Raw genomic sequence first — 26,110 nt, 5'->3', positions numbered from 1 at the left:
TTTCGTCCTTGAGAGACTAAACTTACGAAAAAGAACATGACAGACTTTTATTATGTTTTTCTTCTGACTCTGTAAAACTGAAAAACACTGAGCTTTAATTTCTCTGGGCTCGTTAAAATTTACAGTAAAAGAACTGAATAAGTTTCTTTTTTATGTATTTTTAAAAATCTTAAAAGAAATGACATCGAGTTACCCCTTTAATGGACTCGTAAAAATTAAACAGTATAGAACTCATCAAAGGTGGCCTAATATGTCATAACAAGACTTGTTAAGCATAACAAGACCGAACCACTCCTTCTTAGGGTTCATTAAAAATAATAGGATGGACTCGTCCGAAGGATGAGCTTACAAGGCAAGCATATGTTATCCTCCTCAAGCTTGTAAAAAAATAAATAGGTACTTGTCAGTAATGGTGGGGGGAAACTGGGAAAAGTTTTTCATTCTACATTCATCATAAAGGCAGTATGTTGCTCTTGAGAACGACACTCCTTTACACTTATGTCTGGGATTGGAAATCCATTTGTCTTACATTTAATGGAACCTCATTGAAAGTCTTCAGTTGTTTTGGGTATTATCATTGAGTCAAATGTTGCCAAGTCAATTGTTCAACCTTAGTTCATGTTCCTTTACAAATTTTAGCCTAAAATCACATCAACCATCCCTAAGTCAATTCTTGCAGCTATTTTCCAAAACTTGGCATTGTGTTTTGTGTCATAGGCTTTCCTGTCACAGGTCGCTTCCTATCGAATTTAGCTCATTTTATAGGAAGTTGATCTAGAAACCTTCAATACCTGAGGCCTACATGCCTTAATGGTAGGTTTCTCGCCTTCGACGATAAGTTATCATCATTGGACTTCAATCGAATGATTCTATGAGTGTTCGACTTCATATCACCTATTCACACTTCATAAATTGTATTGAGAGTACCTTGAGATCCATTTTCATTATTGGTGGTTTCTCTCGCGCTTGTTAATGGTTCACATCATTGATCGGTAATCAAGTGGTTTATACCATGTTTGAATTTGAGACATTCAATCGCATGGTTAGATTCGTACTATGGATTGAGAGATGGAGATCAAGACCATAGATCTAGTTTCATCAATCCAAGTTGTGAAGAGTTTTATATTCATGATTATGTAGACAAATCGATAACAAATGCCTGCATCCATACTGTGTATACTATTGATATGGTTCTTGAGTTTTTTCATACTTTTTCATTGAGTTAGCATTACTCTGAGTATGAGAATGCCTACCTCAGTGATGATTATATATATTTTCACTGTAATCCTTGAATGTTTCTTGCAAGTTTTCAACCATTTTCTCTGATCTAATCTTTGGCATGTTAAAGCGCTTCAATATTTAAAACTTATTTTTCAAACTTCACACTTTAGGGGGAAATCTATTACGCATCATTTTGTCACCATGATATTTGATTGGTAAAATATATCTCTCACCATCCATGAACATGTTCCATTCCACTCCCTTAGAGGTCAAACATTCAAAACCCTTTGAGGAAGATGGGAATTTTGGGTTAAATGGCATGTATACCTTGTTAAGTATGATATGTGCACTTTTCCTAGAATTTTTTGTCCATTCGTTGTTCCTATCCCTAAGAACAACGCAGAATTGTGCTTTGTCTTCGACTTTAGACCACGCAGGTGAATCAAAGAAAAGTAAAAATAAAAAATGAATTCTAGAAGCATTGTTGGTTGAATATATCCCAACTAAAAGCTTTTGAGTCATATATATTCGAGCTAAACCCCTCAGATCATGGATCTAATTCCCTTTCATCAAGTAACCCTAATCCCCCAATTAGGGTATCACCTCCTCCTCTTTTGGATCTGAAACTTCTTCCTCTTGGCCTATAAATTGATTAGAGGGAAGATGGATTGAGAAGGTCAGACAAGATATAGTTATGTTGTTGGATTGAGATTGGAAGGCTTATTATCTAAGGAGAGGGTTGGAGGAATTTGGGAGTAACCTCATGAAATCAAGGAAAAGGTTGTAAGGCTCCTATTTATCCTTGAATTAACACAAATGAATTGTTTTTTCTAATGTATTGTCTTACTGAAATGATGAATGGTTTATAGTTCATTGGATATTCGTTAAGGAAATTTCAATTTCTAATCTCCTTGATCATTACATTAAGCTTGTTTGAATTGTTATATTGCATATGGCATTGATCTTTCCTATGTTTGTGGTTGTAGGTATTTTCAAGCATTAGGAAGCTACATTGAGACAGAGTGAGGATCTTCATCAAGAATTTCAGAGATATGTAAGAGATCTATTCGTCGTCTTTTATATTTACAATTCGAACAAAGTAAGATTAGGGAAAGATTTATTCAATTGTATGTTTGTTTCTATTTTCCTTTAGTATCTAGGGAGATCGTTGTTGTCAGAATGAGGGATTTATCTACCTAACATAAGGTCACTTGCAGATTAACAATTTTACCATGTGCAGATGTCATTAGATGGATTTTGCAGGACCTGGATACCAAGAGCAAGAAGCTCAAGCCAATCCAATATGTCCCACTCATAATCTTGGAGAAGATCAATACCAATTCTTTTCAATTGTATCTACCACCTTACATGCATATATATTTGGTGGTGAGTGTAGAGAACTTGAAATTATATGAACCTCCAATTATCATAGATTAGGAAGATAATATTCAAGTTCTCACCATTGATGATTTTTCTCCATAGTACCATAGTAAGTTGCAGGAATATGTCATTCTAGATAGGAAGACAAGGAATTCATGTAGAGGTGATGTGGAATATCTCTAATTAATTCTTAAAGGAATTAATTCAGGAAAAAAATGTTGGATTGAGTTTGGAAAAATGAGGGAGTTATACCCTCACTTTTTTGTTGAGTAGTCATATTTTGGTGGTCCAAAAGTTTACCAGTGGGGAGGAATGGTCCAAGAGGATCTGAGATGCCTCAAATTTGGAAGGTCTCAAAACCTGATGCAAGTGTTTTCATGTCTAAGAGCTTGTGGAGATATTTACAATGCAACTTGAACAGGAAAACAAGGAATATGTATGCAAAATTTATGAGGTTTTGAAGTTTGTGTAAAACATGCAAAATGAAGAACAGACAAATGACATGTGGCACCCCCACAAGGTTCCACATGGAATTTAATATGAAATCTATGTGGAAGTCCATATAGACACATGGTAACACAGGTGGCTTGAAAGGATAACGTGGCATGCACAATAGTGACATATTGCACCCTACTAGCAGATGACATAGCAACATTATGGTGGTGACATGTGGAACAACTAGGGGTCACCACATGGAAAGCTCATATTATCTAGAAATATTCCAAAATGAATATCACCTAAAAACGTAATGACTAGGAAATGTTAGGCTTTGAACCCCTAACCTGGATAGGGGCTTGTCAAAAACCTATTGTTAGATCACTGAACAATTGTTAATTAATAATATAAAATGGTTATATTTGTTGGTTGTTAAGGCCAGAGGATGAAAAGGGGGTAAGGTCATGGGTTGGGTTGGCGACCTCCCCATAAGACCATGCCATGATAGTTTTTACTAGCCAATATTGCAGCAGTCGAAATGCCACGTTGAGTTGTTCACCCTCCAACATAATTGGTAACATCACCACATAGTTATAGGTGCCATGTCATATGGTCAATTGGTGTTGGATTGTTTAAATATGCCACATTGTAATTTTATTGGGCCGCATATTTGAATGGTGTGAATGTTTGTTTTCCCATAATAATAAACAATGGATAAGTGAAAACTTGTGGAATTAGATAGCATGAGGATGATTCGGTGGATGGCGAGGGTACGGATCTGCAACATGACCCATCGGGGACCTGTATGAACGGGGTTTACAGGCCGGAAACGGCCCTGTAGCCCCCCCCGACCCCATCTCTTCACGCTTTACCTTGCTCTGAGCCGAGGCACTTCCATACTGCCTCCTCGCTTGGTTTTTCACTTTTCCATTACCCCGCGCTCCGTTTTTACCCTGTTCGGTGTTTTACCTCGTCACGGGTTTACTCTCTCGACCGAAGCTAGGGTTTACAGCTTAGCCGACAGCTAACGACAGGGATCCTGCCTGTGCGTCCTGGCGGTGCACCAAAATCCTCTAGCTTTGTCTCAACCTAACGGATTTCCCTAACGGCCGGTGCCGATCCTGGGCGGTTTCCTGTATTCGAGGTCTTTCCAAGCAGCTGGCGACATGGACATTGACGAGGTGGACTTTTCGGACTCCCCGCTGGCTGAAAGCTCCATCTGGCGCTCCACGTTCTCGATTTCTGGAGGTATGTACAGTGAAAATCTCTTTGCCAGCTTTGAGGACCCATCTCTTTCGACAGATCCGTCCATCCCCGCCTCTCTGCACCCTGGCAAACCCTCCTCTTGGACCACATTTTCAGCGCCTTCCCCGGCAACCCTTGGTTTCCTTGCAGACTGTTTACATTCCTCCCCCCTTGTCGCTGGTCCCCCACTTCAGCCGGGCCTTCCTGTCAACCTCCCTCCGCCCATTGGCCCTCAGGAGGCTCCCGTCCCCGCCGACCCAAACCCTCCCCCTCCCCCTCCGGCCTCATCTGGGAGCTACCACGCTATCCCACCTCTCTCGGAAGCTTTCCCCCCCCCCCTGCTCGAACCCTATCCCCCCCCGGCTCCCCGCAGGTGATTCCCAGGGCTTTAGAAAACCCTAGACGCATGTCCTCCCGCCCCCTAAAGAAACAACGTTGCTTTAAATCTAGATCTGAGGACGTCATCCTTAGACTTGAAGAAGACATCCAGTTGGGAGACGCTATGGATCTAGCGGACAGAGTACTCGTGGGCCGCATTCGGGGCCGTCACATCTCTGCGGAAAAACTGAAGACATGGGCCACGGAGATATGGGGCCAATATCTGGCGGAAATCCCCTCTGTCCAGACATTCGTGCGAGGCTGGTTTGCTCTGAGATTTGCAAGGGCGGACCACACGAGCTGGGTACTGTCTTCGTTCTGGCACTTTGAAAAAGCTCCGGTACTCCTCAAACGTTGGATGCCCCTTTTCGACCCGGAGTCAGAACAGATTGGGATTGGGCCAGTATGGGTCAGACTCCCGGGCCTGCCTCCACAATATTGGTCTGAGGATATATTCAGAAGAATTAGGAACTCACTGGGCACTTTCATGGAGTCGGACAAGTCCTATATACAGACGGGGATGATGGCATATGCCCGGGTTCTTGTCCATCTTGATACCAGAGGGGGCCTGCCTGTACACATCACCATCCAATGGAAATCCTCCTCAAGGAAGCAAAAAATCGACTACGAGGGCATCCCATATTGCTGCAGAATATGCCATCAAGTGGGACATCTCTACAAAGCCTGCCCTCTCCTTCAAAAAGCACAGTAGCCCCCCACTCCTCAGGATTTACCTGCTACTAAGGGATTACCTGACCCTCCGGCAGCAGCGGTTCCCAGAGCGGAGCATAATATTACATCAGACACAGTGGAAGCGCCGCCGGCACCTCGGCAAAGGAAGCAAGGAACGAACCTGATCTGGCCTCCATCTCCTCCTATGACGCGTTCAAAGGCTGCAAAAGGAGCTGTGTTCTCTTCGGGTACGTCTTTTCCTTTAAATGTCTCTGCTTCGCTTCTTAATTCTTTGAGTTTATCGCTCCCCTTCCCCGTTCCCCACCCGATCAAGATCCCCCCCCCCCTCTTCCCCCTCTGCCCTTGATCTGGTCAAGGTCTCCCGCCCGCCACATCCCCCTTCCCGCTCGCACTATCCGACCTGCCCCATCCCACAACCCTCGGGTATACCTTCCCCCTGTTCCCTCCCTTCCGTTCCCCCCCTCCCCTCCTCCTCGCCCTCCCCCTCGGTAAACTCTACACCGAGGTACTCCACCCGCTCGTCCTCTAAGCTGTTTGATGCGGACGCCATTGGGCTGACTGCGGAGCCTCACATCCTATCGCCCAAGCACGGTAGAGGCAGACCTCCCAACATAAACAAGGCTAAGGTTCAAGTCGGGGTCGATGTCATCCAGGGCAAACAACAAACCATCGATAGGGTTCTTAGAGCAAAGGACACCCTCCCCCACCCCCCTCCATGAAAATTTTATCTTTCAACTACAGAGGGCTGGCCAGCCCAGAGAAAAAACTGGCCCTGAAGCGACTCTTTTTTTCTGAACCGGTTGATATCATTTTTCTACAAGAAACCTTATGCAAAGCAGATTTGGCCACATCCATCCTGGGCTCTTGGATGCCAGGATGGTCTTTCTTCACCTTAGATGTCTCTGGGCGATCTGGGGGCATAGCTATTGGTTTCAAGACCAGCTCCATCAATCTGAAGAATATCTGGGGTGGAGTGGGTTTCCTGGGGGCAGATATATACTCTATGTATCTGGAGGAGGATCTTAGAATTATAAACGTCTATGGACCCTGCCTTAACAAGGAACATTTCTGGAGAAAGCTTTTCAATTCCCCTCTCCTACTAGCCGAGAATACAATCTTAGGGGGAGATCTGAACTACTCAAAGGGCCATGCTGAATCTTGGGGACACATGGCACAGATTGACCCGCTCTCGGACTTTTTCGAGCAGCTGCTGGAGGATCATCACTGGATAGATATTCCCTCGGCAAAGATCCAGCACACATGGAAGAATAATCGAATTGGTGATCACAGCCTTGCCAGAAGGCTGGACCGTTTTATTATCAAGGAGGTTTTCCACTGTAATCATCCCCGATCCAGGCAATGGGTTGGAAGCGGAGGGATATCGGACCACAGGCCGATATACCTTGAAGTTGGAGCAAGGCAACAGGAACATAAGGCCCCATTTAAGTTTAATTCCACTTGGCTCCGGGACCCCGCCTATATAAACCTTATATCAGACTATTGGAAAACACATCCTTTACCAGAAGGTGCAGACCCGGTCCCCTGCTTCGTAAGGAACCTTACTGAAATCAAGGTTCTATCCAGGAAATGGGCGCATCAGAAGAGGCTACAAGATGACCAAATGATCTCCCTTGCAGAACAAGCGATTGCTGACCTAGAATCCCAATCGGTGGGAACCTATATCTCCCCGGAGCAAAAAACCAGGTATGAAGGCCTTATCAATCAGAGAACACAAGTCCTAAGAGATCGAGAGGCAAGCTGGAGATTAAGAAGTAGAGCAATCTGGCTTAAGGAGGGGGATGAGAATACAAAGTTTTTTCACCGGTTCGCGAATGGCCGGAAAGCGATCAACACCATCTGGGAACTGCAAGATGAACATGGCCAACTGGTCCACACATCCAGAGAACTTGCCTCCCTAGCCTCCACACACTTCAGGAACATATATAAAGCCCCAAGAGAAGCAAATCTGCTAGAGATCATGAGAGTAGCCGAGCTCTTCCCCAGATTTGTGGATGAAGAGGATGCAGCTGAGCTCACTAAAGAAATTACTATGGGGGAGCTGGAAGCTACAATGCGGGGGTTCCAAAGGGATAAAAGTCCGGGACCTGATGGCTGGCCCATAGAGTTCTACTTAGCTTTCTTCGAGCAAATAGGCCCGGATCTCCTCAAAGTGATCAAACACTGCAGCCTCTCTGGCATCCCCTCAGCCATTAAAGCCACTTTCATTGCCCTTATTCCTAAATCCGACAAGCCTGTTTCTTATAATGATTTTCGGCCAATCTCGCTCTGCAACTGCCTCTACAAGATCATGGCCAAAATCCTTGCAAACAGACTCAAACCCATCCTATCAGCCCATATATCCCCTGAACAATTTGCTTTTCTTCATCGCCGCCAAATCCATGAAGCTATAGGCACTGCACAGGAACTTCTCCACTCGATGCATAGCAAGCGCTTGAAAGGCATGATCCTTAAGGTAGACCTCTCCAAAGCTTTCGATCGGGTAAATTTGCTCTACATTCGCATGCTTCTCACCCATCTGGGGTTCCCCTACATGTTTACCAAATGGATTATGAGCTGTATATCAGATGTGTCGTACAGTGTCCTTCTAAATGGGGCCCCCACACCTTTTTTCACAGCTGAAAGAGGCCTTCGACAAGGGTGTCCCCTATCTCCCTTACTTTTTCTTCTCATCATGGAAGGGCTCAGCAGGTTGATCGCATCAGAACACAGGAGGGGAAGGATAAAAGGGATAAAAATCACTGAAAACTGCTCTCTCACTCATCTTCTGTTTGTGGATGATGTGCTTATCTTCTTAAATGGAATCCTGGCCGATACCTCTGCCTTACGTTATGTCTTTGATCTATTCCAGAAGGCCACAGGTATGATTGTAAATATCCATAAATCCACTCTCACTGCAACTGGCTGCTCGGCCCATGAAATCATCTATATGGAAAACCGGTTCCCTTTCCAAATACACCAGATGGAGGAAGGACTGAAATATCTGGGTTTCCGAGTGAAACATGGGGGATATAAAATTGCGGACTGGACCTGGCTTATTGCAAAGGTGGAGAAAAGATTACATGTATGGTATAACAGATACCTCACCAGGGCTGGGAGACTTACCCTCATAAAAGTTGTCCTGGAAGCTACACCGGTATACTGGATGTCACTGGCTTGGATACCTAGAGGAATTTTAAACAGACTCCAAAAGATATGCTGCAGCTTCCTATGGAAGGGGAACAAACAGGGAAACCTCTTTGCCTGGGTCAAATGGGATACTATAGCAAGGCCTAAGAAGTGGGGAGGATGGGGCATAAAAAGACTGGATCTATTCGCAAAAGCCCTGGTAGCAAAGCTAGGATGGCAACTGCTCACATCCAACAATCTTTGGAAAAGGGTAGTAGTGGAGAAATATATTGCCCCGGAAAGTATTTTCAGCTGGATCCGCAGGGAACATAGGGACAATGGAAGACACTCAAACATATGGAAAGCAGTCATCTCATCCCTCCCCCTCATCCGGGAAGGTTTAACTTGGAGAATACATCAGGGGAACGCAGTCCGCATAGGGGTAGACCCTTGGATTGGATGTGGCAATGCCCACCAACTTCCAGCACAGTTAACGGAATACCTTATGGACCAGGGTATCTCTCATATTGCACATATCACAGACAATCAAAACTCCAGCTTTTTCCAACAAGCCTGGAAGACAGCTCTAGACTTACACATCCCAGAACAGTGGCGGCCAGAATGGGAGAACTACACTGACGCCCTCAATCAAGCTCATATCAGGATATCGGATGAGGAAGATGAGTTGGTATGGGCACTTGCAAAAAATGGTTCATACACTCCAAAGGAAGGGTATCTACAGCTTATGCAACAATTCCAGCTTGAAAATGCACAACAGTGGTGGAAGGCTATTTGGCACCTCAAAGCAGCCCCCAGAACGCGCATGCTAATGTGGGCCATCCTCTTCAACAAAATCCCCACAGGCTCAAATATGAAAAAAAGGTCATTCCATGGACCTTTTTGGTGCCATTTATGTAGGTGCAATGAGGAAGACACTGAACACCTATTTCTGAACTGTCCTGTTGTCATTGAACAATGGACCCTTCTCACCTCCCATCTCCCCTCCCCCCATAGATGGCAAGGACAGACAATCATAGAAGCCTGGCTGCATTGGCTGGAGCACCACTCGGGCAAAGAAAGAAACATCCCCCTCCTCATGAGCTGGGCTATCTGGATGGTGAGAAATCGTGCAATTTTTTACCATAAAACTCCATCCTGGCCTTCCATCAGAGCACATATCATGGCAGATTATGCTCTCCTCCCTGATGACCCCCCTCCGGCCCCGCCTCGAACCATCACCCCAGAGCACATCGACAAATCCTACCCCTGGGCCTATTTTGATGGCTCAGCACAAGCAGATGGATGCGGGGGGGGCACCCTTCTCTTCCTTCGGGAGGCACACTGCTTCAAAATACAAATATACCTGGGAAGGGGCACAAACAATTATGCCGAGCTCTCCACAGCCAAGCACCTGATCCACTTTGCACTTGAGAATCATTGCACAAAATTACAATTATTTGGAGACTCTCAACTTGTTTGTAATTGGCTCAACAGAAAATCTAACTGCAATGTTTATTCTTTGAGACATATACTGGATGAGACACATAGGCTAACAGCAGCTTTTGAAAAATTTGATTGTCATCACATTTACAGGGAGCGCAACTCAAGGGCAGACCTTCTGTCCAAGCAAGCAGCGCAAAGGCAAGAGGAAGACTGGCTAATAGAGGAAGAAGTGGATGGAACCTTCCATCGCCATTATCATAGGCCTTTTGTAGATCCACGAGCTCAAAGAGAAAATCAGATTTAGAGATGGCTCCATCCCACACACACAGTTTTTGCTTTCGGTTTTGAGTTTTATTGCTGCAAACATGGTTGTTAATTATACATTACAGACTTTGTTTCTGGTCGCCACAGGCCGGTATATGCTAGTTTTTTATTTTTGGTTCATACTCTGAAGTCTCCCTGCGCGGAGCACTATAACAAAGTACATTACAGGTATTATAATGATACAACAAACCATATGATATGAGTCCTGGAAACTCCCTGCGTGGAGGTAAATGGGTTTTCTTTGTAGTGCTGAATATACATGGTTGGAAAAACTGTGTATAATTATGCTACTGTTAAGAGAGGTAGTCAGCCTCACTATGCATATGTTATAAACATCTACAGAATGTAATTTTCTTTTGATTAATGGAAATTACGACTTTTTCTACGGGAAAAAAAAAATAAACAATGGATAAGTGGAGGCCCATGGGAATTGACCCTGTGGTCATTCTTTTTGCTTAAACAAATATAAACATGTGTCATACCTTTAATAGAGGTAATAACAAATATATGATGGCTCAAGGTTATGATTTGATATGGTCGTTGGGATGTGGCCAATAAATGGCTTAAGGATATGACCAAAAATCTGCAGGCTTGCCCGAGGCTTGTTTGTTATATATAATATATTAACACATAATACCTGTGACAAGAGGAAACATAAAGGAAAAGCTAAGACCTACATTCTTTGGTGAGAGAGGTTAATTTACATATTAAAGAGAATTATGAAACTATTGTGCTATAATAAAACTGTTATGCTTTAAATCAACATAGGCCACTGAGAAAAAGACATACAATGCACAAATACAAACAGTTTGGTAGTCGGTTTGTTGAGTCAATATGTTTCTTTTCTGCTTCGAGACTATGCAACTCCTTAGACACCAACCATAAAATACTTGAGCTAATTGTTTGCAAGTCATTCCATTGCATCAGAGATTGATAACCAACATTTTTTGTGGTTAAATATTGTTGTAATTTGCTCTTTTATAGCATTAATAGAAGAGGCATTCCCATTGGGAAGCAGACCTAGAGACATATCCCACTTCTTGGGTGAACTCCATTATCAAGTGGATAATTTTCCTATATTTTGATATCTATTTAGTTTCAATCTTATCTATTTTATTTTCTACAAAGTCTAGCATTTTCATTATTTTTAAAGAACCTATTAACGAAAAAACCTAAATGCATCAACATTTGGGAGTCCACTTGGTAAAATCCCCATATCAAACTCTTTTCCATTAAAGATGGTGGTTTTCACTGGTATTTCGGGTCTAGTTACCCGTGAAAAAATCATTGTGTATGGATGGAAAGGGTGGAAAAGGAAAACTGATAAACAAATGTAATCATTGATATAAACTAAAACTAATCTATTCTAATTACTATTACCCAAGTATATCAAATCATATGTGCTAGAAAGATCACGATATTTCATGACAATAAATAATTTCACGAATTAACGTTATTAAAATCGATTAAAGAATTAATTTTATTATATAGTTAATCAAATTAATTATAAGCTCATCACATATGAAAGCAAATTATTTTCATTATTCATTGTATGTTATATAATTTAATTCACACACATCAAAAGTGATAATGCTAGAATTAATAAAAACACATACATGAACAATATTTAAACATTTGAAACAATTCCTTTAAAAATAGAATGCAAACAAATCTGATAAAAGTACCTGTACTATTGGAAATCTATGCATACTAGAATTGAAATTGGTTCAAATTATATTAAAGTAAAACTTGAGTACAAAAGTGCAACAAAAGCTTTTCTTTTTCTCCAAAATTCAGAACCCTTTGCAATGAGTTTGAGAGGGAGATTTATAGTGTTCTTTACAATCAAGGAGTGCAACTACTTTCCCTAAAAATTCTCACCTAAAGCATAAAAAATAACATAAAAAGTAAATTGTTGTAACAACTCTCAGCTAGTTTAAGACGAGCCAATAGGTCATTTTCATAACCTTTGAATATCTAGAGATGCTTCCAGCTCTGGAGGGGCATGAGGCTTGATGTGCACTTGACCGCTGAAGATACATGCTTTCAAAGGTGGCAGCATCTAAACAATATTATTGGCAAGTGCCTTTATAACTAGCCAATAACTATGAGGCTTGACCAAAAATTTCCAATTGATTTCAATATTGACTTTAGTCAATTGGTCAATTCTCTTAACAAACTTTTCCCTCTTTCAAGCCAATCTTTAAGAAACCTTTGTACATTTGGCAAGGAATCTTCTTGATGAATTGGAATAGATTCGATCCAAGCAATGAATCATTTATGGAAATTGATAACTCTCGTGCATCACTGATAAGCATTTTCACCAAGCGAATCCTAAATTTCATCCTTTGAAAGTGATTGACTTTTACATTTCATAAATTTTAAGAAAGTTAGATTCCTTTGCCTCAGGATTGTTTTTCCATTTCATCATCTCATTGAGGTCCCATTTTATTTCATTACAATATTTCATCATATCCACTAGCTCATAAGTCAATGTGTTTCCCAATTTTCATTGTACTTGAATCAAATCCATCTTCTCACAAAAAAATTGTTTCTTCTTTTGGAGTTGAGTATTAAGGTCATATGCTACCTGTTTGAATTTCACTAAATGGAGTATCCCGACATGCAATTTCTCTAGTTTATGTTGTGGTTCCTTGAGATTTCCATCTTTTGATTTAATTTCCTTTGCATGTTGAATTTGAATTGCGTTGAACTACTTTTGCAATTCTTCCAATGTGATATCCTCTTGGTTTAATTGAGCTTGCCACTGTGCCCTTAATTTCTATTTTTCTTTCATGAATTCCTGCTCCATAGTAGCAATATTTTCATCTTTCTCTCTCAATAATTCTTGCACCTATATTTCTTTATCCATCGTTGTTAAGGCATAAGTACCTGTAAACTAAGTTAATTTCCCAATCTCAAGGGATCCTTTCTAGAGAACTTCTAGAGACGTGGCTTAAGAGATTTCCCCTGGAACTAGAGCATGGGATTCATCAATATTCCTCTTCTTCTTACCTCTTTTGACTACAAATTTTTCCATTAGGTTGTAATATATGTTCATTGGAGGAATCTCCTCAATTATGAGGAACATCTTAGAAGTAGGATTAGCAGGAATAATCCCTTCCTCAGGCTGGGTGGCGATTGGTGTCTTCTTGGATACTGATTGCTCTTGCAAGTTCTTTTAAACAGTGATGAGATCACTCAGTAGATTCAATTGTTGGGAAGAAATATCTCCTCCTAGGATCATTTTTTCTAATTCCCATGACTTGGAATGTTTCAGGATCTTATCAACATGTTGGGTGTGGAGCATGATTATCATCCTAATTTAGAGGTCTTTGTTTCAGCTGGATGTATACCCCAGGAAGATTGTACACCCCTCCATGCGAGGGGGTGCGGGGGGGACTTGTTCCCCTGGCTGGGGGGGTTCGGGGGCCAGCAGTCCCCCGGCGGGGGTTTCAGGGGCAGCACCCCCGAAGCTAAAAATAGATGTAAAATTGCCTTGTAAAAGTATAGTAATTTCTAGTCAATCTGGGTCATTCATTAGGTGGATGATCTGACAGTAGAATTCATGTTTAGTTTAGGGTTTTTTGCCCTAGAAGGCAACCCCTCTCTTTGCATGAGGGTATTATATTGAGGCTGTGGAATATATGTGTATTCTCAGAGCGAGAAACAGAGATGTGAGACTGTGAGAGAAAATAGAGGATATTACAGTGGATCTACTGTAGGTTGTGTCTCTTAATTTTGCTGGATAATAGAAAGGAAGGACTGGCTGTTCTGGGTGGATGTAGCCAAACTGGGTGAACCACGTATATCTGTGTTTCTCTGGTTTTATGTGTTTGTGTTTTTCCGCATATTATATGTCTTTCATTTCTCTGTCATATATAATATTTTTCTAACAACTGGTATCAAAGCCGAAGGTCTATTTGGCTGATAAACTCACAGGAAAGAAGGGTTTCTCGTTCGAGTGGGAGCAATGGTGGAAGATGGTAAGTTTAGGGTTGAGAAAATTAATGGCCAAAACTTCCCACTGTGGAAGATGGAGATGGAAGATTATTTGTATCAGAAAGATTTGTACCTACCATTGAGCGGAGAAATAAAGAAGCTGACGGCTATGACAAATGAAGAATGGAACATTATCAATAGAAAAGAACTCAGAACAGTACGTTATGCCTCACAGCATTCGTCGCCTTCAACATTTCGAAGGAAACAACGACAGAGGGTTTGATTCAAGTGTTGGCGAAACTATATGAAAAACCCTTGGCCTCAAAGAAGGTATTTCTTATGAAACGATTATTTAATATGAATATGTCAAAAGGTGGATATGTTGCGGACCATTTAAATGATTTTAATACAGTTACAAGTCAGTTAAGTTCTGTAGGGGTAAACTTTGATGATGAAGTTAGAGCTATGTTATTCTTGTGCTCATTGCCAGAAAGTTGGAATGGTTTAGTAATGGCCATTAGTAACTCTGTTTCTGGATCTAGTACTTTAAAGTTTGATGATGTTGTCGGTGCTATCCTTAGCAAGGAAATACGACGGAAAAGCTCAGGTGAGACATCGGGTAATGGTCTGAGTGCAAAGTCTAGGGAAGAAGAATGGAAAGAGGAAAGAGCTCAGGATATCACAGTAAATCAAGGAAAGGCAGATCCAAGTCTAGATCGGGGATAGTGCACTGGAAATGCGGAAAGAAAGGACATGTAAATAAAGACTGTAGATCTCGGAAGGGAAATAAGGAGATGCACAACAAGAAAAAAATCATGAAGAAAATGTGACAGGTGAGGTGTTACAAGATGCTTTGATTCTTTCTTTTGAAAATATTACTAATTCCTAGGTGGTAGCTTCAGGGGCCTCATTCCATGCCACACCTAATAAGAAATATTTTCATGACTATGTTCAAGGAGATTTTGGACAAGTCCGTTTGGGTGATGATAAACCCTGTTAAATTGTTGGAATGGGTAAGGTCCTTGTAAAACAATAGAATGGAAACCAATGGCTACTAAAGGAGGTAAGGCATGTTCCAGATCTGAAGAAAAATCTGATTTCAATAGGGCAGTTAAGCGATGAAGGTTGTGTGACAACTTTCACAGATAAAGCTTAGAAGGTCACCAAACGACCCCTAGTAATAGAAAAATGTGAAAAGGTTGGTACATTGTATTTATGCAATGGTATTTCTAACTCTGTTAATGCTTTAACTTCCAAAGGAGCAAATGCAGCATTATGGCATCATAGGCTCAGACACATGAGTGAGAAGGGGATGAAGATTCTTCACTCAAATAATTTGTTGCCGGGTTTGAAGAATGTTGATTTGGACTTCTGTGAGAATTGCATTTATGGAAAACAGAAGAGAGTCGGATTTCTCAGAGTTGGGAACGAAAAGAAGAGCAAAAAATTAAAGCTTGTGCATACAGATGTATGGGGACCTGCTCAGGTATCATCTCTCGGTGGCTCTCGTTATTATGTTACTTTTATTGATGATGCAACTAGAAAAACTTGGATTTATTGTATTCAAAATCAATATGATGTATTTGATACTTTCAAGAAATGGAAAGCTTTGGTTGAGATTGAGACAGGAAGGAAATTGAAGTGTCTCGGATCAGAAAACGAAGGTGAATATTGCGGCAAAGAGTTTGATAGGCACTGTTCAGAGCATGGAATTCACAGAGAAAAGACAGTTCCAAGAACACCACAAGAAAATGGTGTGTCAGAAAGGATGAACAGAACAATCATGGAGCGTGCAAGGTGCATGCGATTGCATGTAGGATTGCCTTTACAATTTTGGGCAGATGCTATAGAAACTGTTGTTTATCTAATAAACAGAAGGATTTCAAGTTCCCTTGATGGTGGTATTCCAAAGGAAGCATGGACAGGTAAAAAGGTAAACTACTCCTTTTTAAATCATTTTGGTTGTGAGGCCTTTGTCCATATTAATAAAGAAAATAGAACAAAGCTTGAGGAAAAAACAAAGAAATGTACCTTTATTGGATATGGTGTTAATGATTTTGGTTATCGCTTATATGATTATGAAAATCACAAAATCATTAGGAGCATAGATGTAATATTCAATGAAAAGGTCTTGTATAAGAATCAGTTGCAGGAAAAGAAACAGAAAAAAGAAAATAAGGAATACAAAGTTCTTCATGGGATCACTGAAAAATTAAAGGTGCCTGAAAATAATAATCAACAACCACAACAACAACAATCACCACAACAGTAATAGGCACCCCAAACACCTTAAAGTGGTGTTAGAAGATCTACCAGGATAAGTATACCCCCTAAACGATACTCTCCTTTATTATATTATTTATTGTTGACTGATTCTGGTGAACCCGAATGTTATGAAGAAGCAATTCAGGTTGAAAGCAGGAAGAAGTGGGTGCTAGCCATGGAAGAAGAGATGGACTCCTTAATGCATAACCAGACTTCGGACTTAGTCAGGTTGTCTGTAGGTAAAACTACATTGCAGAATAAATGGGTTTACAAGTTGAAGGAAGAAGATGGAGGAAAACAAAGGTACAAATCTAGACTTGTGGTGGAGAGCTTTGCATAGTTTAAAGGTATTGATTTTGAAGAAATATTTTCTCCTGTTGTTAAAATGACTTCAATAAGAACTATTTTAATTCTAGTAGCAATTGAAGATTTGCATCTTGAGCAGCTAGATCTAAAGACAACCTTTCTCCATGGGGATTTGGAGGAAGAGATATATATGCAACAGCCACAAGGATATGAGGTAAAAGGGAAGGAGAAACTAATGTGCAGGATGAAGAAGAGCTTGTATGGATTAAAACAAGCTCCAAGGTAGTGGTATCTAAAATTTGACAAGTTTATGTCTGAACAAGGTTATACTAGATGTCACTCTGATCATTGTGTTTATCTGAAAAAGAAAAATGATGGCGGCTATATTATATTGTTATTGTATGTAGATGACATGCTTGTTGCAGGGTCTAACATGCAGGAAATAAATGTGCTCAAAAGAAAATTGGCAAATTCATTTGCAATGAAAGATTTGGGAGCTGGAAAACAAATCCTTGGTATGAGAATAACTAGAGACAGGAAAAATCACAAATTAACATTGTCTCAGAATGAGTACATACAAAAGGTGTTGAAAAGATTTAATATGCACAATGAAAAACCAATTAGTACACCTTTTGCTAGCCATTTCAAAGTTAGTAAGGAGATGTGCCCAAAGACCCAAGAAGACATGGATTATATGTCTAAAGTTCCATATGCATCAGCAGTTGGAAGCTTAATGTATACAATGGTCTGCACAAGGCTTGATATTGCACATGCAGTGGGAGTTGTAAGCAGGTACATGAACAATCCAGGAAAAGAACATTGGATGGTAGTGAAATGGATTCTCAGATATTTGAGAGGTACCACAAATCAAGCATTATGATTTGGTGGTTCAAACATTTCTCTACAGGGATATGTTGATGCAGATATGGCAAGTGACAAAGATAACAGGAGGAGCACTACAGGATATGTATTTACTGTAGGTGGAACAACTATCAGTTGGGTTTCAAAAATCCAAAGTGTTGTTGCACTTTCAACAACAGAAGCAGAGTATGTTGCTGCTACAGAGGCTAGTAAAGAAATGATTTGGTTACAAAGGTTTATGGATGAATTGGGTAAGAAGCATGATATGGGCACGTTATACAGTGATAGCCAAAGTGCCATTCATCTTGAAAAGAACTCAACATTTCATTCCAGGACTAAACACATACAGCTCAAGTACCATTTCATACGACCAGTGTTGGAAGATGGAGAGTTGAAGCTGGAAAAGATACACACTAGCCAGAATCCTGCAAATATGCTAACAAAAGTTGTAACCAGGGAGAAACTAAGAATATGCTCAGTTTCAATTGGTCTTCAAGGATGACAATGAAGATGAGAAACAACCAGGTCCAAAGAGGAGTCATTGTCCATCAAATGAAGCAGCGATGGAGTTGCTACAATCATTCTCCAAGTGGGAGATTGGTGGGTGTGGAGCATGATTATCATCCTAATTTATAGGTCTTTGTTTCAGTTGGATGTATACCCAGGAAGATTGTACACCCCTTCATGCAGGGGGGTGCGGGGGGGACTTATCCCCTCCGCGGGTGTTCGAGGGGGCCATCTCCCCCGACTGGTCGGGTTCGGGGGCCAACGGTCCCTCGGCGGGGGTTTCGGGGGCAGCGCCCCCGAAGCTAAAAACAAATGTAAAATTGCCTTGTAAAAGTATAGTAATTTTAGTCAATCTGGTCCATTCATTAGGCGGATGATCTGACGGTAGAATTTATGTTTAGTTTAGGGTTTTTTCCCTAGAAGGCAACCCCTCTCTTTGTATGAGGGTATTGTATTGAGGTTGTGGAATATATGTGTATTATCAAATCGAGAAACAGAGATGTGAGACTATGAGAGAAAACAGACGATATTATAGTGGATCTACTGTAGGTTGTGTCTCTTCATTTTGCTGGATAATAGAAAGGAAGGACTGGTTGTTCGGGGTGGACGTAGCCCAAACTAGGTGAACCACGTATATCTGTGTCTCTCTGGTTTTATGTGTTTGTGTTTTTCTGCATATTATATGTCTTGCATTTCTCTGTCATATATAATATTTTTCTAACACAACGCACTAGTAATTCCACGGCCTACTATCTAGTAAGCCACTTCCCCACACATAAGCTATCTGGAATGTAAATTGGAAGGACATGGGGATCTATATAGCTACCTAAGACTCTGATATATGTAAATGATTCTTCACCAAACCAATTCCCAATCTTCTTGAGGTTTTCCATAGCTTTTGGGACATTCTGGGAGGTTTGGTTCCAAATATTGTTTCATAGAAAGGGATAATGACCCATTGGAAAATATGATAAAAATCGCCAAAATAATTGGACTCCCATAGTATATTGTGATAAATGTGAATTAGTGAGGGGTCAGAAAGAGTCCACTTTCATCCCATGGTTGGTAAATCAAGAGTAAAACAAAGAAAGTCCATGATGTAAGTTGGCATGTAAAATAGAGGGATTTTATTCTCAGACACACTGCGGAAGGTATGGAAAGCCAAAATGTACTTTTATAGGTTAATGGATAATATAGTGGTTGAGTAAAAAATTCACCCTCAGAAGACTCACCAATTAAGGAAACCCAACTATTAGGAAATTCAGACACTTGGGTATGCATGCAATCTACAAAGCATAGCGACAATCTGACTGAAAGGGGAAGCTAGTGAGTCTATTGAGTACTTATCATCCTCCTCTACTTTATGTTTATTTATTTCTTTCCTCCACTATCTTAAGGACTCATATGGTTCCACGTTCTTCTTTAGGAAGTCATGTACATACTTCTTGTTGTAAATGCATTATGGGTATAGTAAATGGTACATGACCTAAAGGTCCTTTGTTGTAAATAAGCCAATTATTGTACCCTTTTGAGTATGGAATTTCCATTCAATGATATTTACATTTTTTACAACCCATTTGACCATATTTGTATATTGAAAAAGTCAAGGCCTCACTCAAATTCTATGCAAGAAAGAATTTGCCGCATCCTGAGGGGTTGTCTCTAAAGTTGGCATTTCAACATGAACCATAATTGTCCTCACTGCCACTCGAGGCTCCTCATATTCAAAGTATTTGTAAATTCTTTCCCATGAGGAATGCACTAACTCTCTACTACATATTGTATATGAAAACAACCCTACACATAGAAGGTTTTTATCTATTTTTTCCTTGAATGGATCAAGGGGTTGATGTATGGTTGCCTTCTTCTTTGCTTTAGCCTTCTTCATTTCTTATTGACGAGAAGAGTCAAAGATTTCATGTGGAAAGAGAAAAAGGATTAATAGAGCATAGCCATTACAAAAAAAAAAAAACACAGAATGGTGAAATAACAATTTAAACATGTTAAATAAACTAATTTATAACCATAAGTGTGCCAACGCAAACCATCAATTAAAGCTTTAAGTTGATTGAACAAGGAGGAGGCAGGAGGCCACGTGAAGTATGCCATGTTACAACTCAGGAGTATAAATCCCTTAAGGATTTGTAATTAAAACTTACTAAAGTTTCTATGGATCCAGGGTTCTGGGTATCTAGGCAATAAAGCAACACGAGTGAAGTAATAGCCGGGAGTGAAAATCTCATAAAGAAATGAAATAAGGTTCCGAGATAACAATGCATGAGATGAATGAATGGGATAGAGGAGTACCTGGAATCTCAGAAGCTCATAAGTTTTATTAATTGGAATTTATGAAATGTCACAGGCTTCTGGGTAAGCAGGCCTTAAGAACAGATAGGGGCCACATATTGTAAAACAAAGAAAAAACATGAAATGCAGGAATGTGGGCCATGTACATGCTCGGGTGACATGGAACCTAGATACTTGGATCCTCATAAGGTTTTGTAAACATAAATTTAAAATTTTATGAGCTTCCAAGGTTGGTGGGTTTAATAGAGCGGAGTGACAGAAGTGGGGCCTTTTCCTTATAAAGGAATATTAGCGCAAAAACAGAAATATGGGCCAACATTATGAGCACGCCATTCAAGAAATAATGACATGGATACCGGATACCCATGTGCCAATAAGGTTTTGTAATTAAATTAAATAATAGCTTTGGGTTCTGAGATTCTGGGATTCTGGGATACCCAAGAATACTTAGAGAATTTTCACTTCATAAAGTGTTTAAAGGCTTAGGTTGGGGTTGTGATGATTCTCTTATATGCATTCTTTATTATCAAAAATGAAAAATTAAGGCCCTAAGTGTTTATTAAAGATAAAATTATACATCGAGATCAAAACAAATGGTCCCCATTACTATTATGAATAAAAATTAATGGGGTGTTGTTGTTGCTTTCTACAACAATTGGCAATGCACAAGGCGAAGCAATTATCTCTGTAATGAATAAACGAAATTTATAAAGATAACGGAATAAAAATTAGATGATATCAAAATGCTTGAATTCAAATTTCCCAACATAAGTTTTCCCTGATAAACCAAACCAAGAAAAATCATGATCATTATTTGTGAAACTTATAAGTATTTTCCCCATAATGTGTACAATAATAGCAAATTATGTATTAAAAACAATTAATTTTATTGACAATCAGCTTTGAGAATACAAATTAATCAACAAAGTTCAGCCTTAAAAAATAAATTTCATTACTGCAGGTATAGCCACTGCTGCTTACAGGCATCCATAGCCTCGACAGGGTTACCTTTTAACCCTAGAAATGTCAGTATCCCATCCACTAGTAATAATTTTAGAGCAAGTTATTTTAAGGCAATTTTGTGTTTCATATTTAAGTTAATTAAAAGCCATTGTCCTGGTTTGGTGGCTAGATGTTGACAATTCCATTCACAAGACCTAACAAGAGTAAACGAGCCAGCTCGTGATGGGACCTCTTGTCTAAGGAAGGAAAAGAAACATTTGGCGGAAGAAAAACCTCTTTTCCATAGACCAAGAAGTAAAGTGAGGCTCATAATTATGCTTTGTAGGTTATCCTATCAGCCCATAGAGAAAAAATCAATGCCTTATGCCAATTTTTTTAATTATCATCAATAGTTTGTTTAGTAATCATTAAGATATTTTTATTGGCTGATTCTGCTAATCCATTTGAATGAGGGTAATAATTTACAGAATATTTAACTTTAACCTCTTTTGAGTGCAAATTTAGTTAGTATATTCCTAGAAAAATACAAGACATTATCAAACATTATATCACTTAGAAGACCAAACCTAGTAATGATATGTTGATCAATGAAATAAATTACTTGTTTCGAATTGACAATTTTTAGAGGTATGGACTCCATCCATTTTTTGAAGTAGTTTGTAGATGTGACAATATACTTGTGTTTCTTATAAGAGTGAGGAACTATCTCACCTATGATATCTAGTCCCCATTGTTCAAAAGGTTGTTCAATGTTTACTGGTTGTAGTGGTGGGGTGACCTTCCTCTCTTTTCCTGAAGTAGTTTGGCAGATTTTTCACTTCCTGAAATAAGCATGAGCATATTTAAACAATGTTTCCCAATAGTAACCAACATAAATTATTTTTTGTTCACTTGTATTACCTTCATAATTTCCACCACCGAGGCCATCATGCATTTCTTATAAAACCTTATCATCTTCAAATTTCTCAATACTAATCAAAACAAAGCCATAATTTTTGTGAAATAAAATGTCATTCACAAGTTGATATTGGTTTGATTTCAATCTCAAGGCTCTTTTATTCTTAGGTTCTAATTCAACAAGTGCATAACCATGAGTTAGATAAAAAATGAGGTCTACATATTGAGAATATGAGTTTATTAGGCATACCTCTTATACTTCTTTTTGTTCACCTAGGGTGTCTTCTGATGAAGAATCATTTGAGCCAACAACCAATTTGTACAAGCCTTGACATCTCACGATATTGGTAGGTATAATATCTAAGTCATACTCTTATAGAGCTATGACCCAATTTTCCCTTTTTTCTCTAGCCTCTTTTTGGACTAGCAATTGTCTCACTATTGGGAATGGTACAATTACCTTTGTATGTGATTTCAGCAGAAAGGGTCTAAAGTGTTTGATTGACTTAAATATTGCAAAGGCTTGTTTTTCAACTTCTAAATAGTTTAGTTATGCCCCCTGTAATGTTGAACTATTGAATGCAATAGGGGCTTTTGCTCCTTCATCATTCTTTTGAGTTAGCACAACTACATATGAATGATTAGAAGAAAAAGTATAAATAATAAATTATTTTGAATAGTAAGGTGAAGTTAGAGAAGGATCTTGAATGGTAGATTTCTTGGTTGAGTCAAAAACATTTCTTTAAGTTGCACCCCACTTGTATGTTGCGTTTTTCCTTATCATATTTTGCAATGGCATGACAATTTGAGAAAATTTTGGGACAAAACGCTTTACAAAATTAATTTTTCCTAATTTAAAGGATTGCATTGAATTATTGTTGTGAGGTAAGGAAATAAAAAAAATTGCCTTTATTATATCGGGATCAATAGTAATAACTTCTTTGGAAACAATGAATCTTTTGTAGTAGCTACAACCACCCTCCAAAATTTTGCCTGTGCTTCATTTTGGAGCCTCCCTCCTAAAATCTCAGTAGCTTGTCTTACACTGCCCAAGTACTTGTGCTTTCATTTGAGTTTATATTTCCTTTACAGCTTGTGTTTCTTACTTTCTTTGTTGTCTAACCACAAGCTGACCTCCCCGTGACTTGGTTGCAATCCGGTTATTGCACTGCCTTGGCAATCTACGCAGTCCTAGAGGACAGGCAATCTTGCTCCTAAAAATTGCGCAAATCAGCCTTCAGCTCTAGAATTGTGCAAACCCAACTGACATCCTGTCCTCATATGGGAAATTGCACAGAGCATGAGAGGTAGCTAGAGCCATTCATACTAAGAATTTCACAGAAGCATTCCCTAGTTGTTTTATGATGCATGTGTCAGCAGGTTTCCCAGTTCCCTCCAAAACTGTGCAATTGCTCCATCCATGCATGGAAACCCTTCCCGAAAAAGAAAAAAAAAAAGAAAAAAGTATCCCTAAAAAAGGGATCTATTTTTAGCACTGGGAGTTATACTTGAGTTAATTTTAGAAACTTCTGCCACTTGTCACATTTTCCTAGATTTTTGGCATGCGCGTCAAAAACCCTAAATTGATCAAATCTATTTAATGGACATCGCTAGATCTCATTTGCACATTCAATCTTAGAGCTCTGGCATTCGCGATGAATATAGGAACATTCAGCACAATCGATACAAATTTTCCCAGTAAGTTTTTCTTTTCAAGTGTTTTGTCGCTTTTGTTTCCTTGGCTTGTGTGAGTGCTATTTTGCATGTTTTATTGAATGATCGTTTGCGTTTTGGTTTTTTTAACTTGTAGAAGTTTTGTTTCAAGTTTTTCATTGCCTTTCTTAAGTGTCACATGCATAACCCTTTTAATAAAGTGTCAATTGAAACTCGTTGTAGCGACTCTCCCCACAAGCTTTGTTGTTCAACTGTTTGACTGATTTATGCATTTGTTTTGATTGCATGCATTACCATTAACTCATATATGCACCATCATTCTCTCATATATTTAGATATACTCATTTTCAAGTTTCCCTTGGGAAGAGCTAGGTTTCCTTGGCCTGGATCTAGATCTTCCCGACGTGCACTATGGATTTCCAAAACTCAATGCTCTGCCTTGGCTCCAAGAATTGTGCAGAGGCTGCTAGTGACTGGCTCTGGCTGCGCTCTGCACAATTCCAGGAGATAGTCCCAGAGTCTTTCCCACTAGGACTACACAATGCACAGTCCCAACCAACATCAAGCTAGACTGAATTATGCATTGCACTGTTCCAGTCCTCAACAAGCCACACTAGACTGTGCATTAAATAGCTCCAGTCATCAGTACCGCTCACTGGTAGCTGGGACTACACAATGCACAGATCCAGCTGACAGTCCCTCACCTCTAAAATTCAAATTTTCACAATCTTTCCCAATAGTTTCCCAATTTGTTGCATGTCAGTCCTTGAGAATTTCCAGGTACGGCGGTTGTTGAGAATTTTCTCAGTAGTACAGGCAGCATAGTTTGCAAGAGATCTAGATCAAAGGATAATGTAAAGAGAAGCACTGGAGATGTGGTTGAACAAGTGCCAATGAAATCGCCAATCTATGTAGACACACAACGTTTCATAGAGAAGGACATGACGATAACATGGCAGGAAATAAAGGACATATTTGCAGCTAGCTTCAAGGAAGATCTAGAAGATCGACAGGTCTATGTCAACATCCACAAGTCAGGCTTGTACAGGGTTTCATGTAGGTACCCCGCCTTCCCATGAGGGGATATCATTCCCTAGATTGCCTCACATACAGATTCTGAGACGATGATATTGAACAGTGCTAGTGGAACCCAACTTGCCAACTTCAGGTCTGAAAGCACCATTAGATGTATCACTTGCCACAACTGTGAACCATATGGATGCACTCTTCTACACTCCCAATGACAATGTTAACACTAGAGACATCATGAAGCATTGGGTAAAAGAGCCATCGAAGTTCAGGGTGGCACCCAACCATGTCTACAAGACTAATTCACTCAGGAAGGCCTACCAACTCTTAGTCATATTTGCATCCCACTTGTATGGTCAAGAGATCATGGAGACCTTCCTGCAGATTTGGGTGGTTGTATTGCATCAGTTGGAAAAATGAAGGAAGGTCATTCAACATGTCAGACATGTTAGCTCTTCAGCTAAAGGTGCATGTGTCTAGTGCCCGAAGTCCACCTAAGCATGAGAAAGCAAGATTCTTTATGTCCACGTACCTGCTTGATGCAATCTGTGCCCAACAGTAGTTCCCTAGCATGGGTTGGACATGGACACCATTAGATGATGCTTTGAAAATATATTGCAAGTTTCTCTCCGAGTGCAGCTACTGAGGAGTGACGGCGAGGCTATTTTCCCACTTCATCACCCTGGTTTACAATATGATATTCGAACAGGATCCACCTTGCATGTCCCAAGAAGTGATGCAGGCATTGCTTAACATCCAGATTGGTATGCCTCACCCAATGGCACCTTCATCAGGATGTTTGGTGGGGAGAAGACTTTGCATGTGCTACCAAGGTTTTCCATGGATATGTTGGTCATGCAAGAGGTTGCATATCACATCTCCATAGGGTTATCAGTAGGACTGCATGGGAGGAAGAGGGAACCATGACCTACTCTTTCTTTGTGTATTGGATTTTACGAGATCCATAGCTTGAAGGATGCAGATGTCGAAGAAGAGGACTTGAAGAAGTTTGAGTTTGGCACCAAGAGTTTAAATCCGTATGATCCCCATTGCATATGCAAGAACCAATGCGTGAAGGTGTATTACCCATGGATCCACAGGGCATGTCATTAGC

General features: G+C 40.0%; 1 protein-coding gene across 1 annotated transcript; it reads left to right on the top strand.

Annotated features, from left to right (window-relative positions):
- Positions 1-4,783: 4,783 nt before the first annotated feature.
- On the top strand, positions 4,784-5,371 carry LOC149195633 (uncharacterized). The gene has a single exon (XM_089407979.1). The coding sequence runs from the start codon at positions 4,784-4,786 to the stop codon at positions 5,369-5,371; it is 588 nt and encodes a 195-aa protein (XP_089264105.1).
- The last annotated feature ends 20,739 nt before the right edge of the window (positions 5,372-26,110 follow it).

This window comes from Pinus tabuliformis, chromosome 2_2, assembly GCF_031772625.1.
Source record: "Pinus tabuliformis cultivar Carrire ecotype Pingquan chromosome 2_2, CPIR1, whole genome shotgun sequence".
NCBI classification, from domain to species: domain Eukaryota; kingdom Viridiplantae; phylum Streptophyta; class Pinopsida; order Pinales; family Pinaceae; genus Pinus; species Pinus tabuliformis.
The sequence above is the reverse complement of the archived record's forward strand: the minus strand, read 5'-3'. Positions and strand labels throughout refer to the sequence as shown.

Excerpts from the sequence above, each read along its gene's own strand:
- LOC149195633 (XM_089407979.1), top strand. The coding sequence starts at position 4,784 with ATGGATCTAGCGGACAGAGTACTCGTGGGCCGCATTCGGGGCCGTCAC.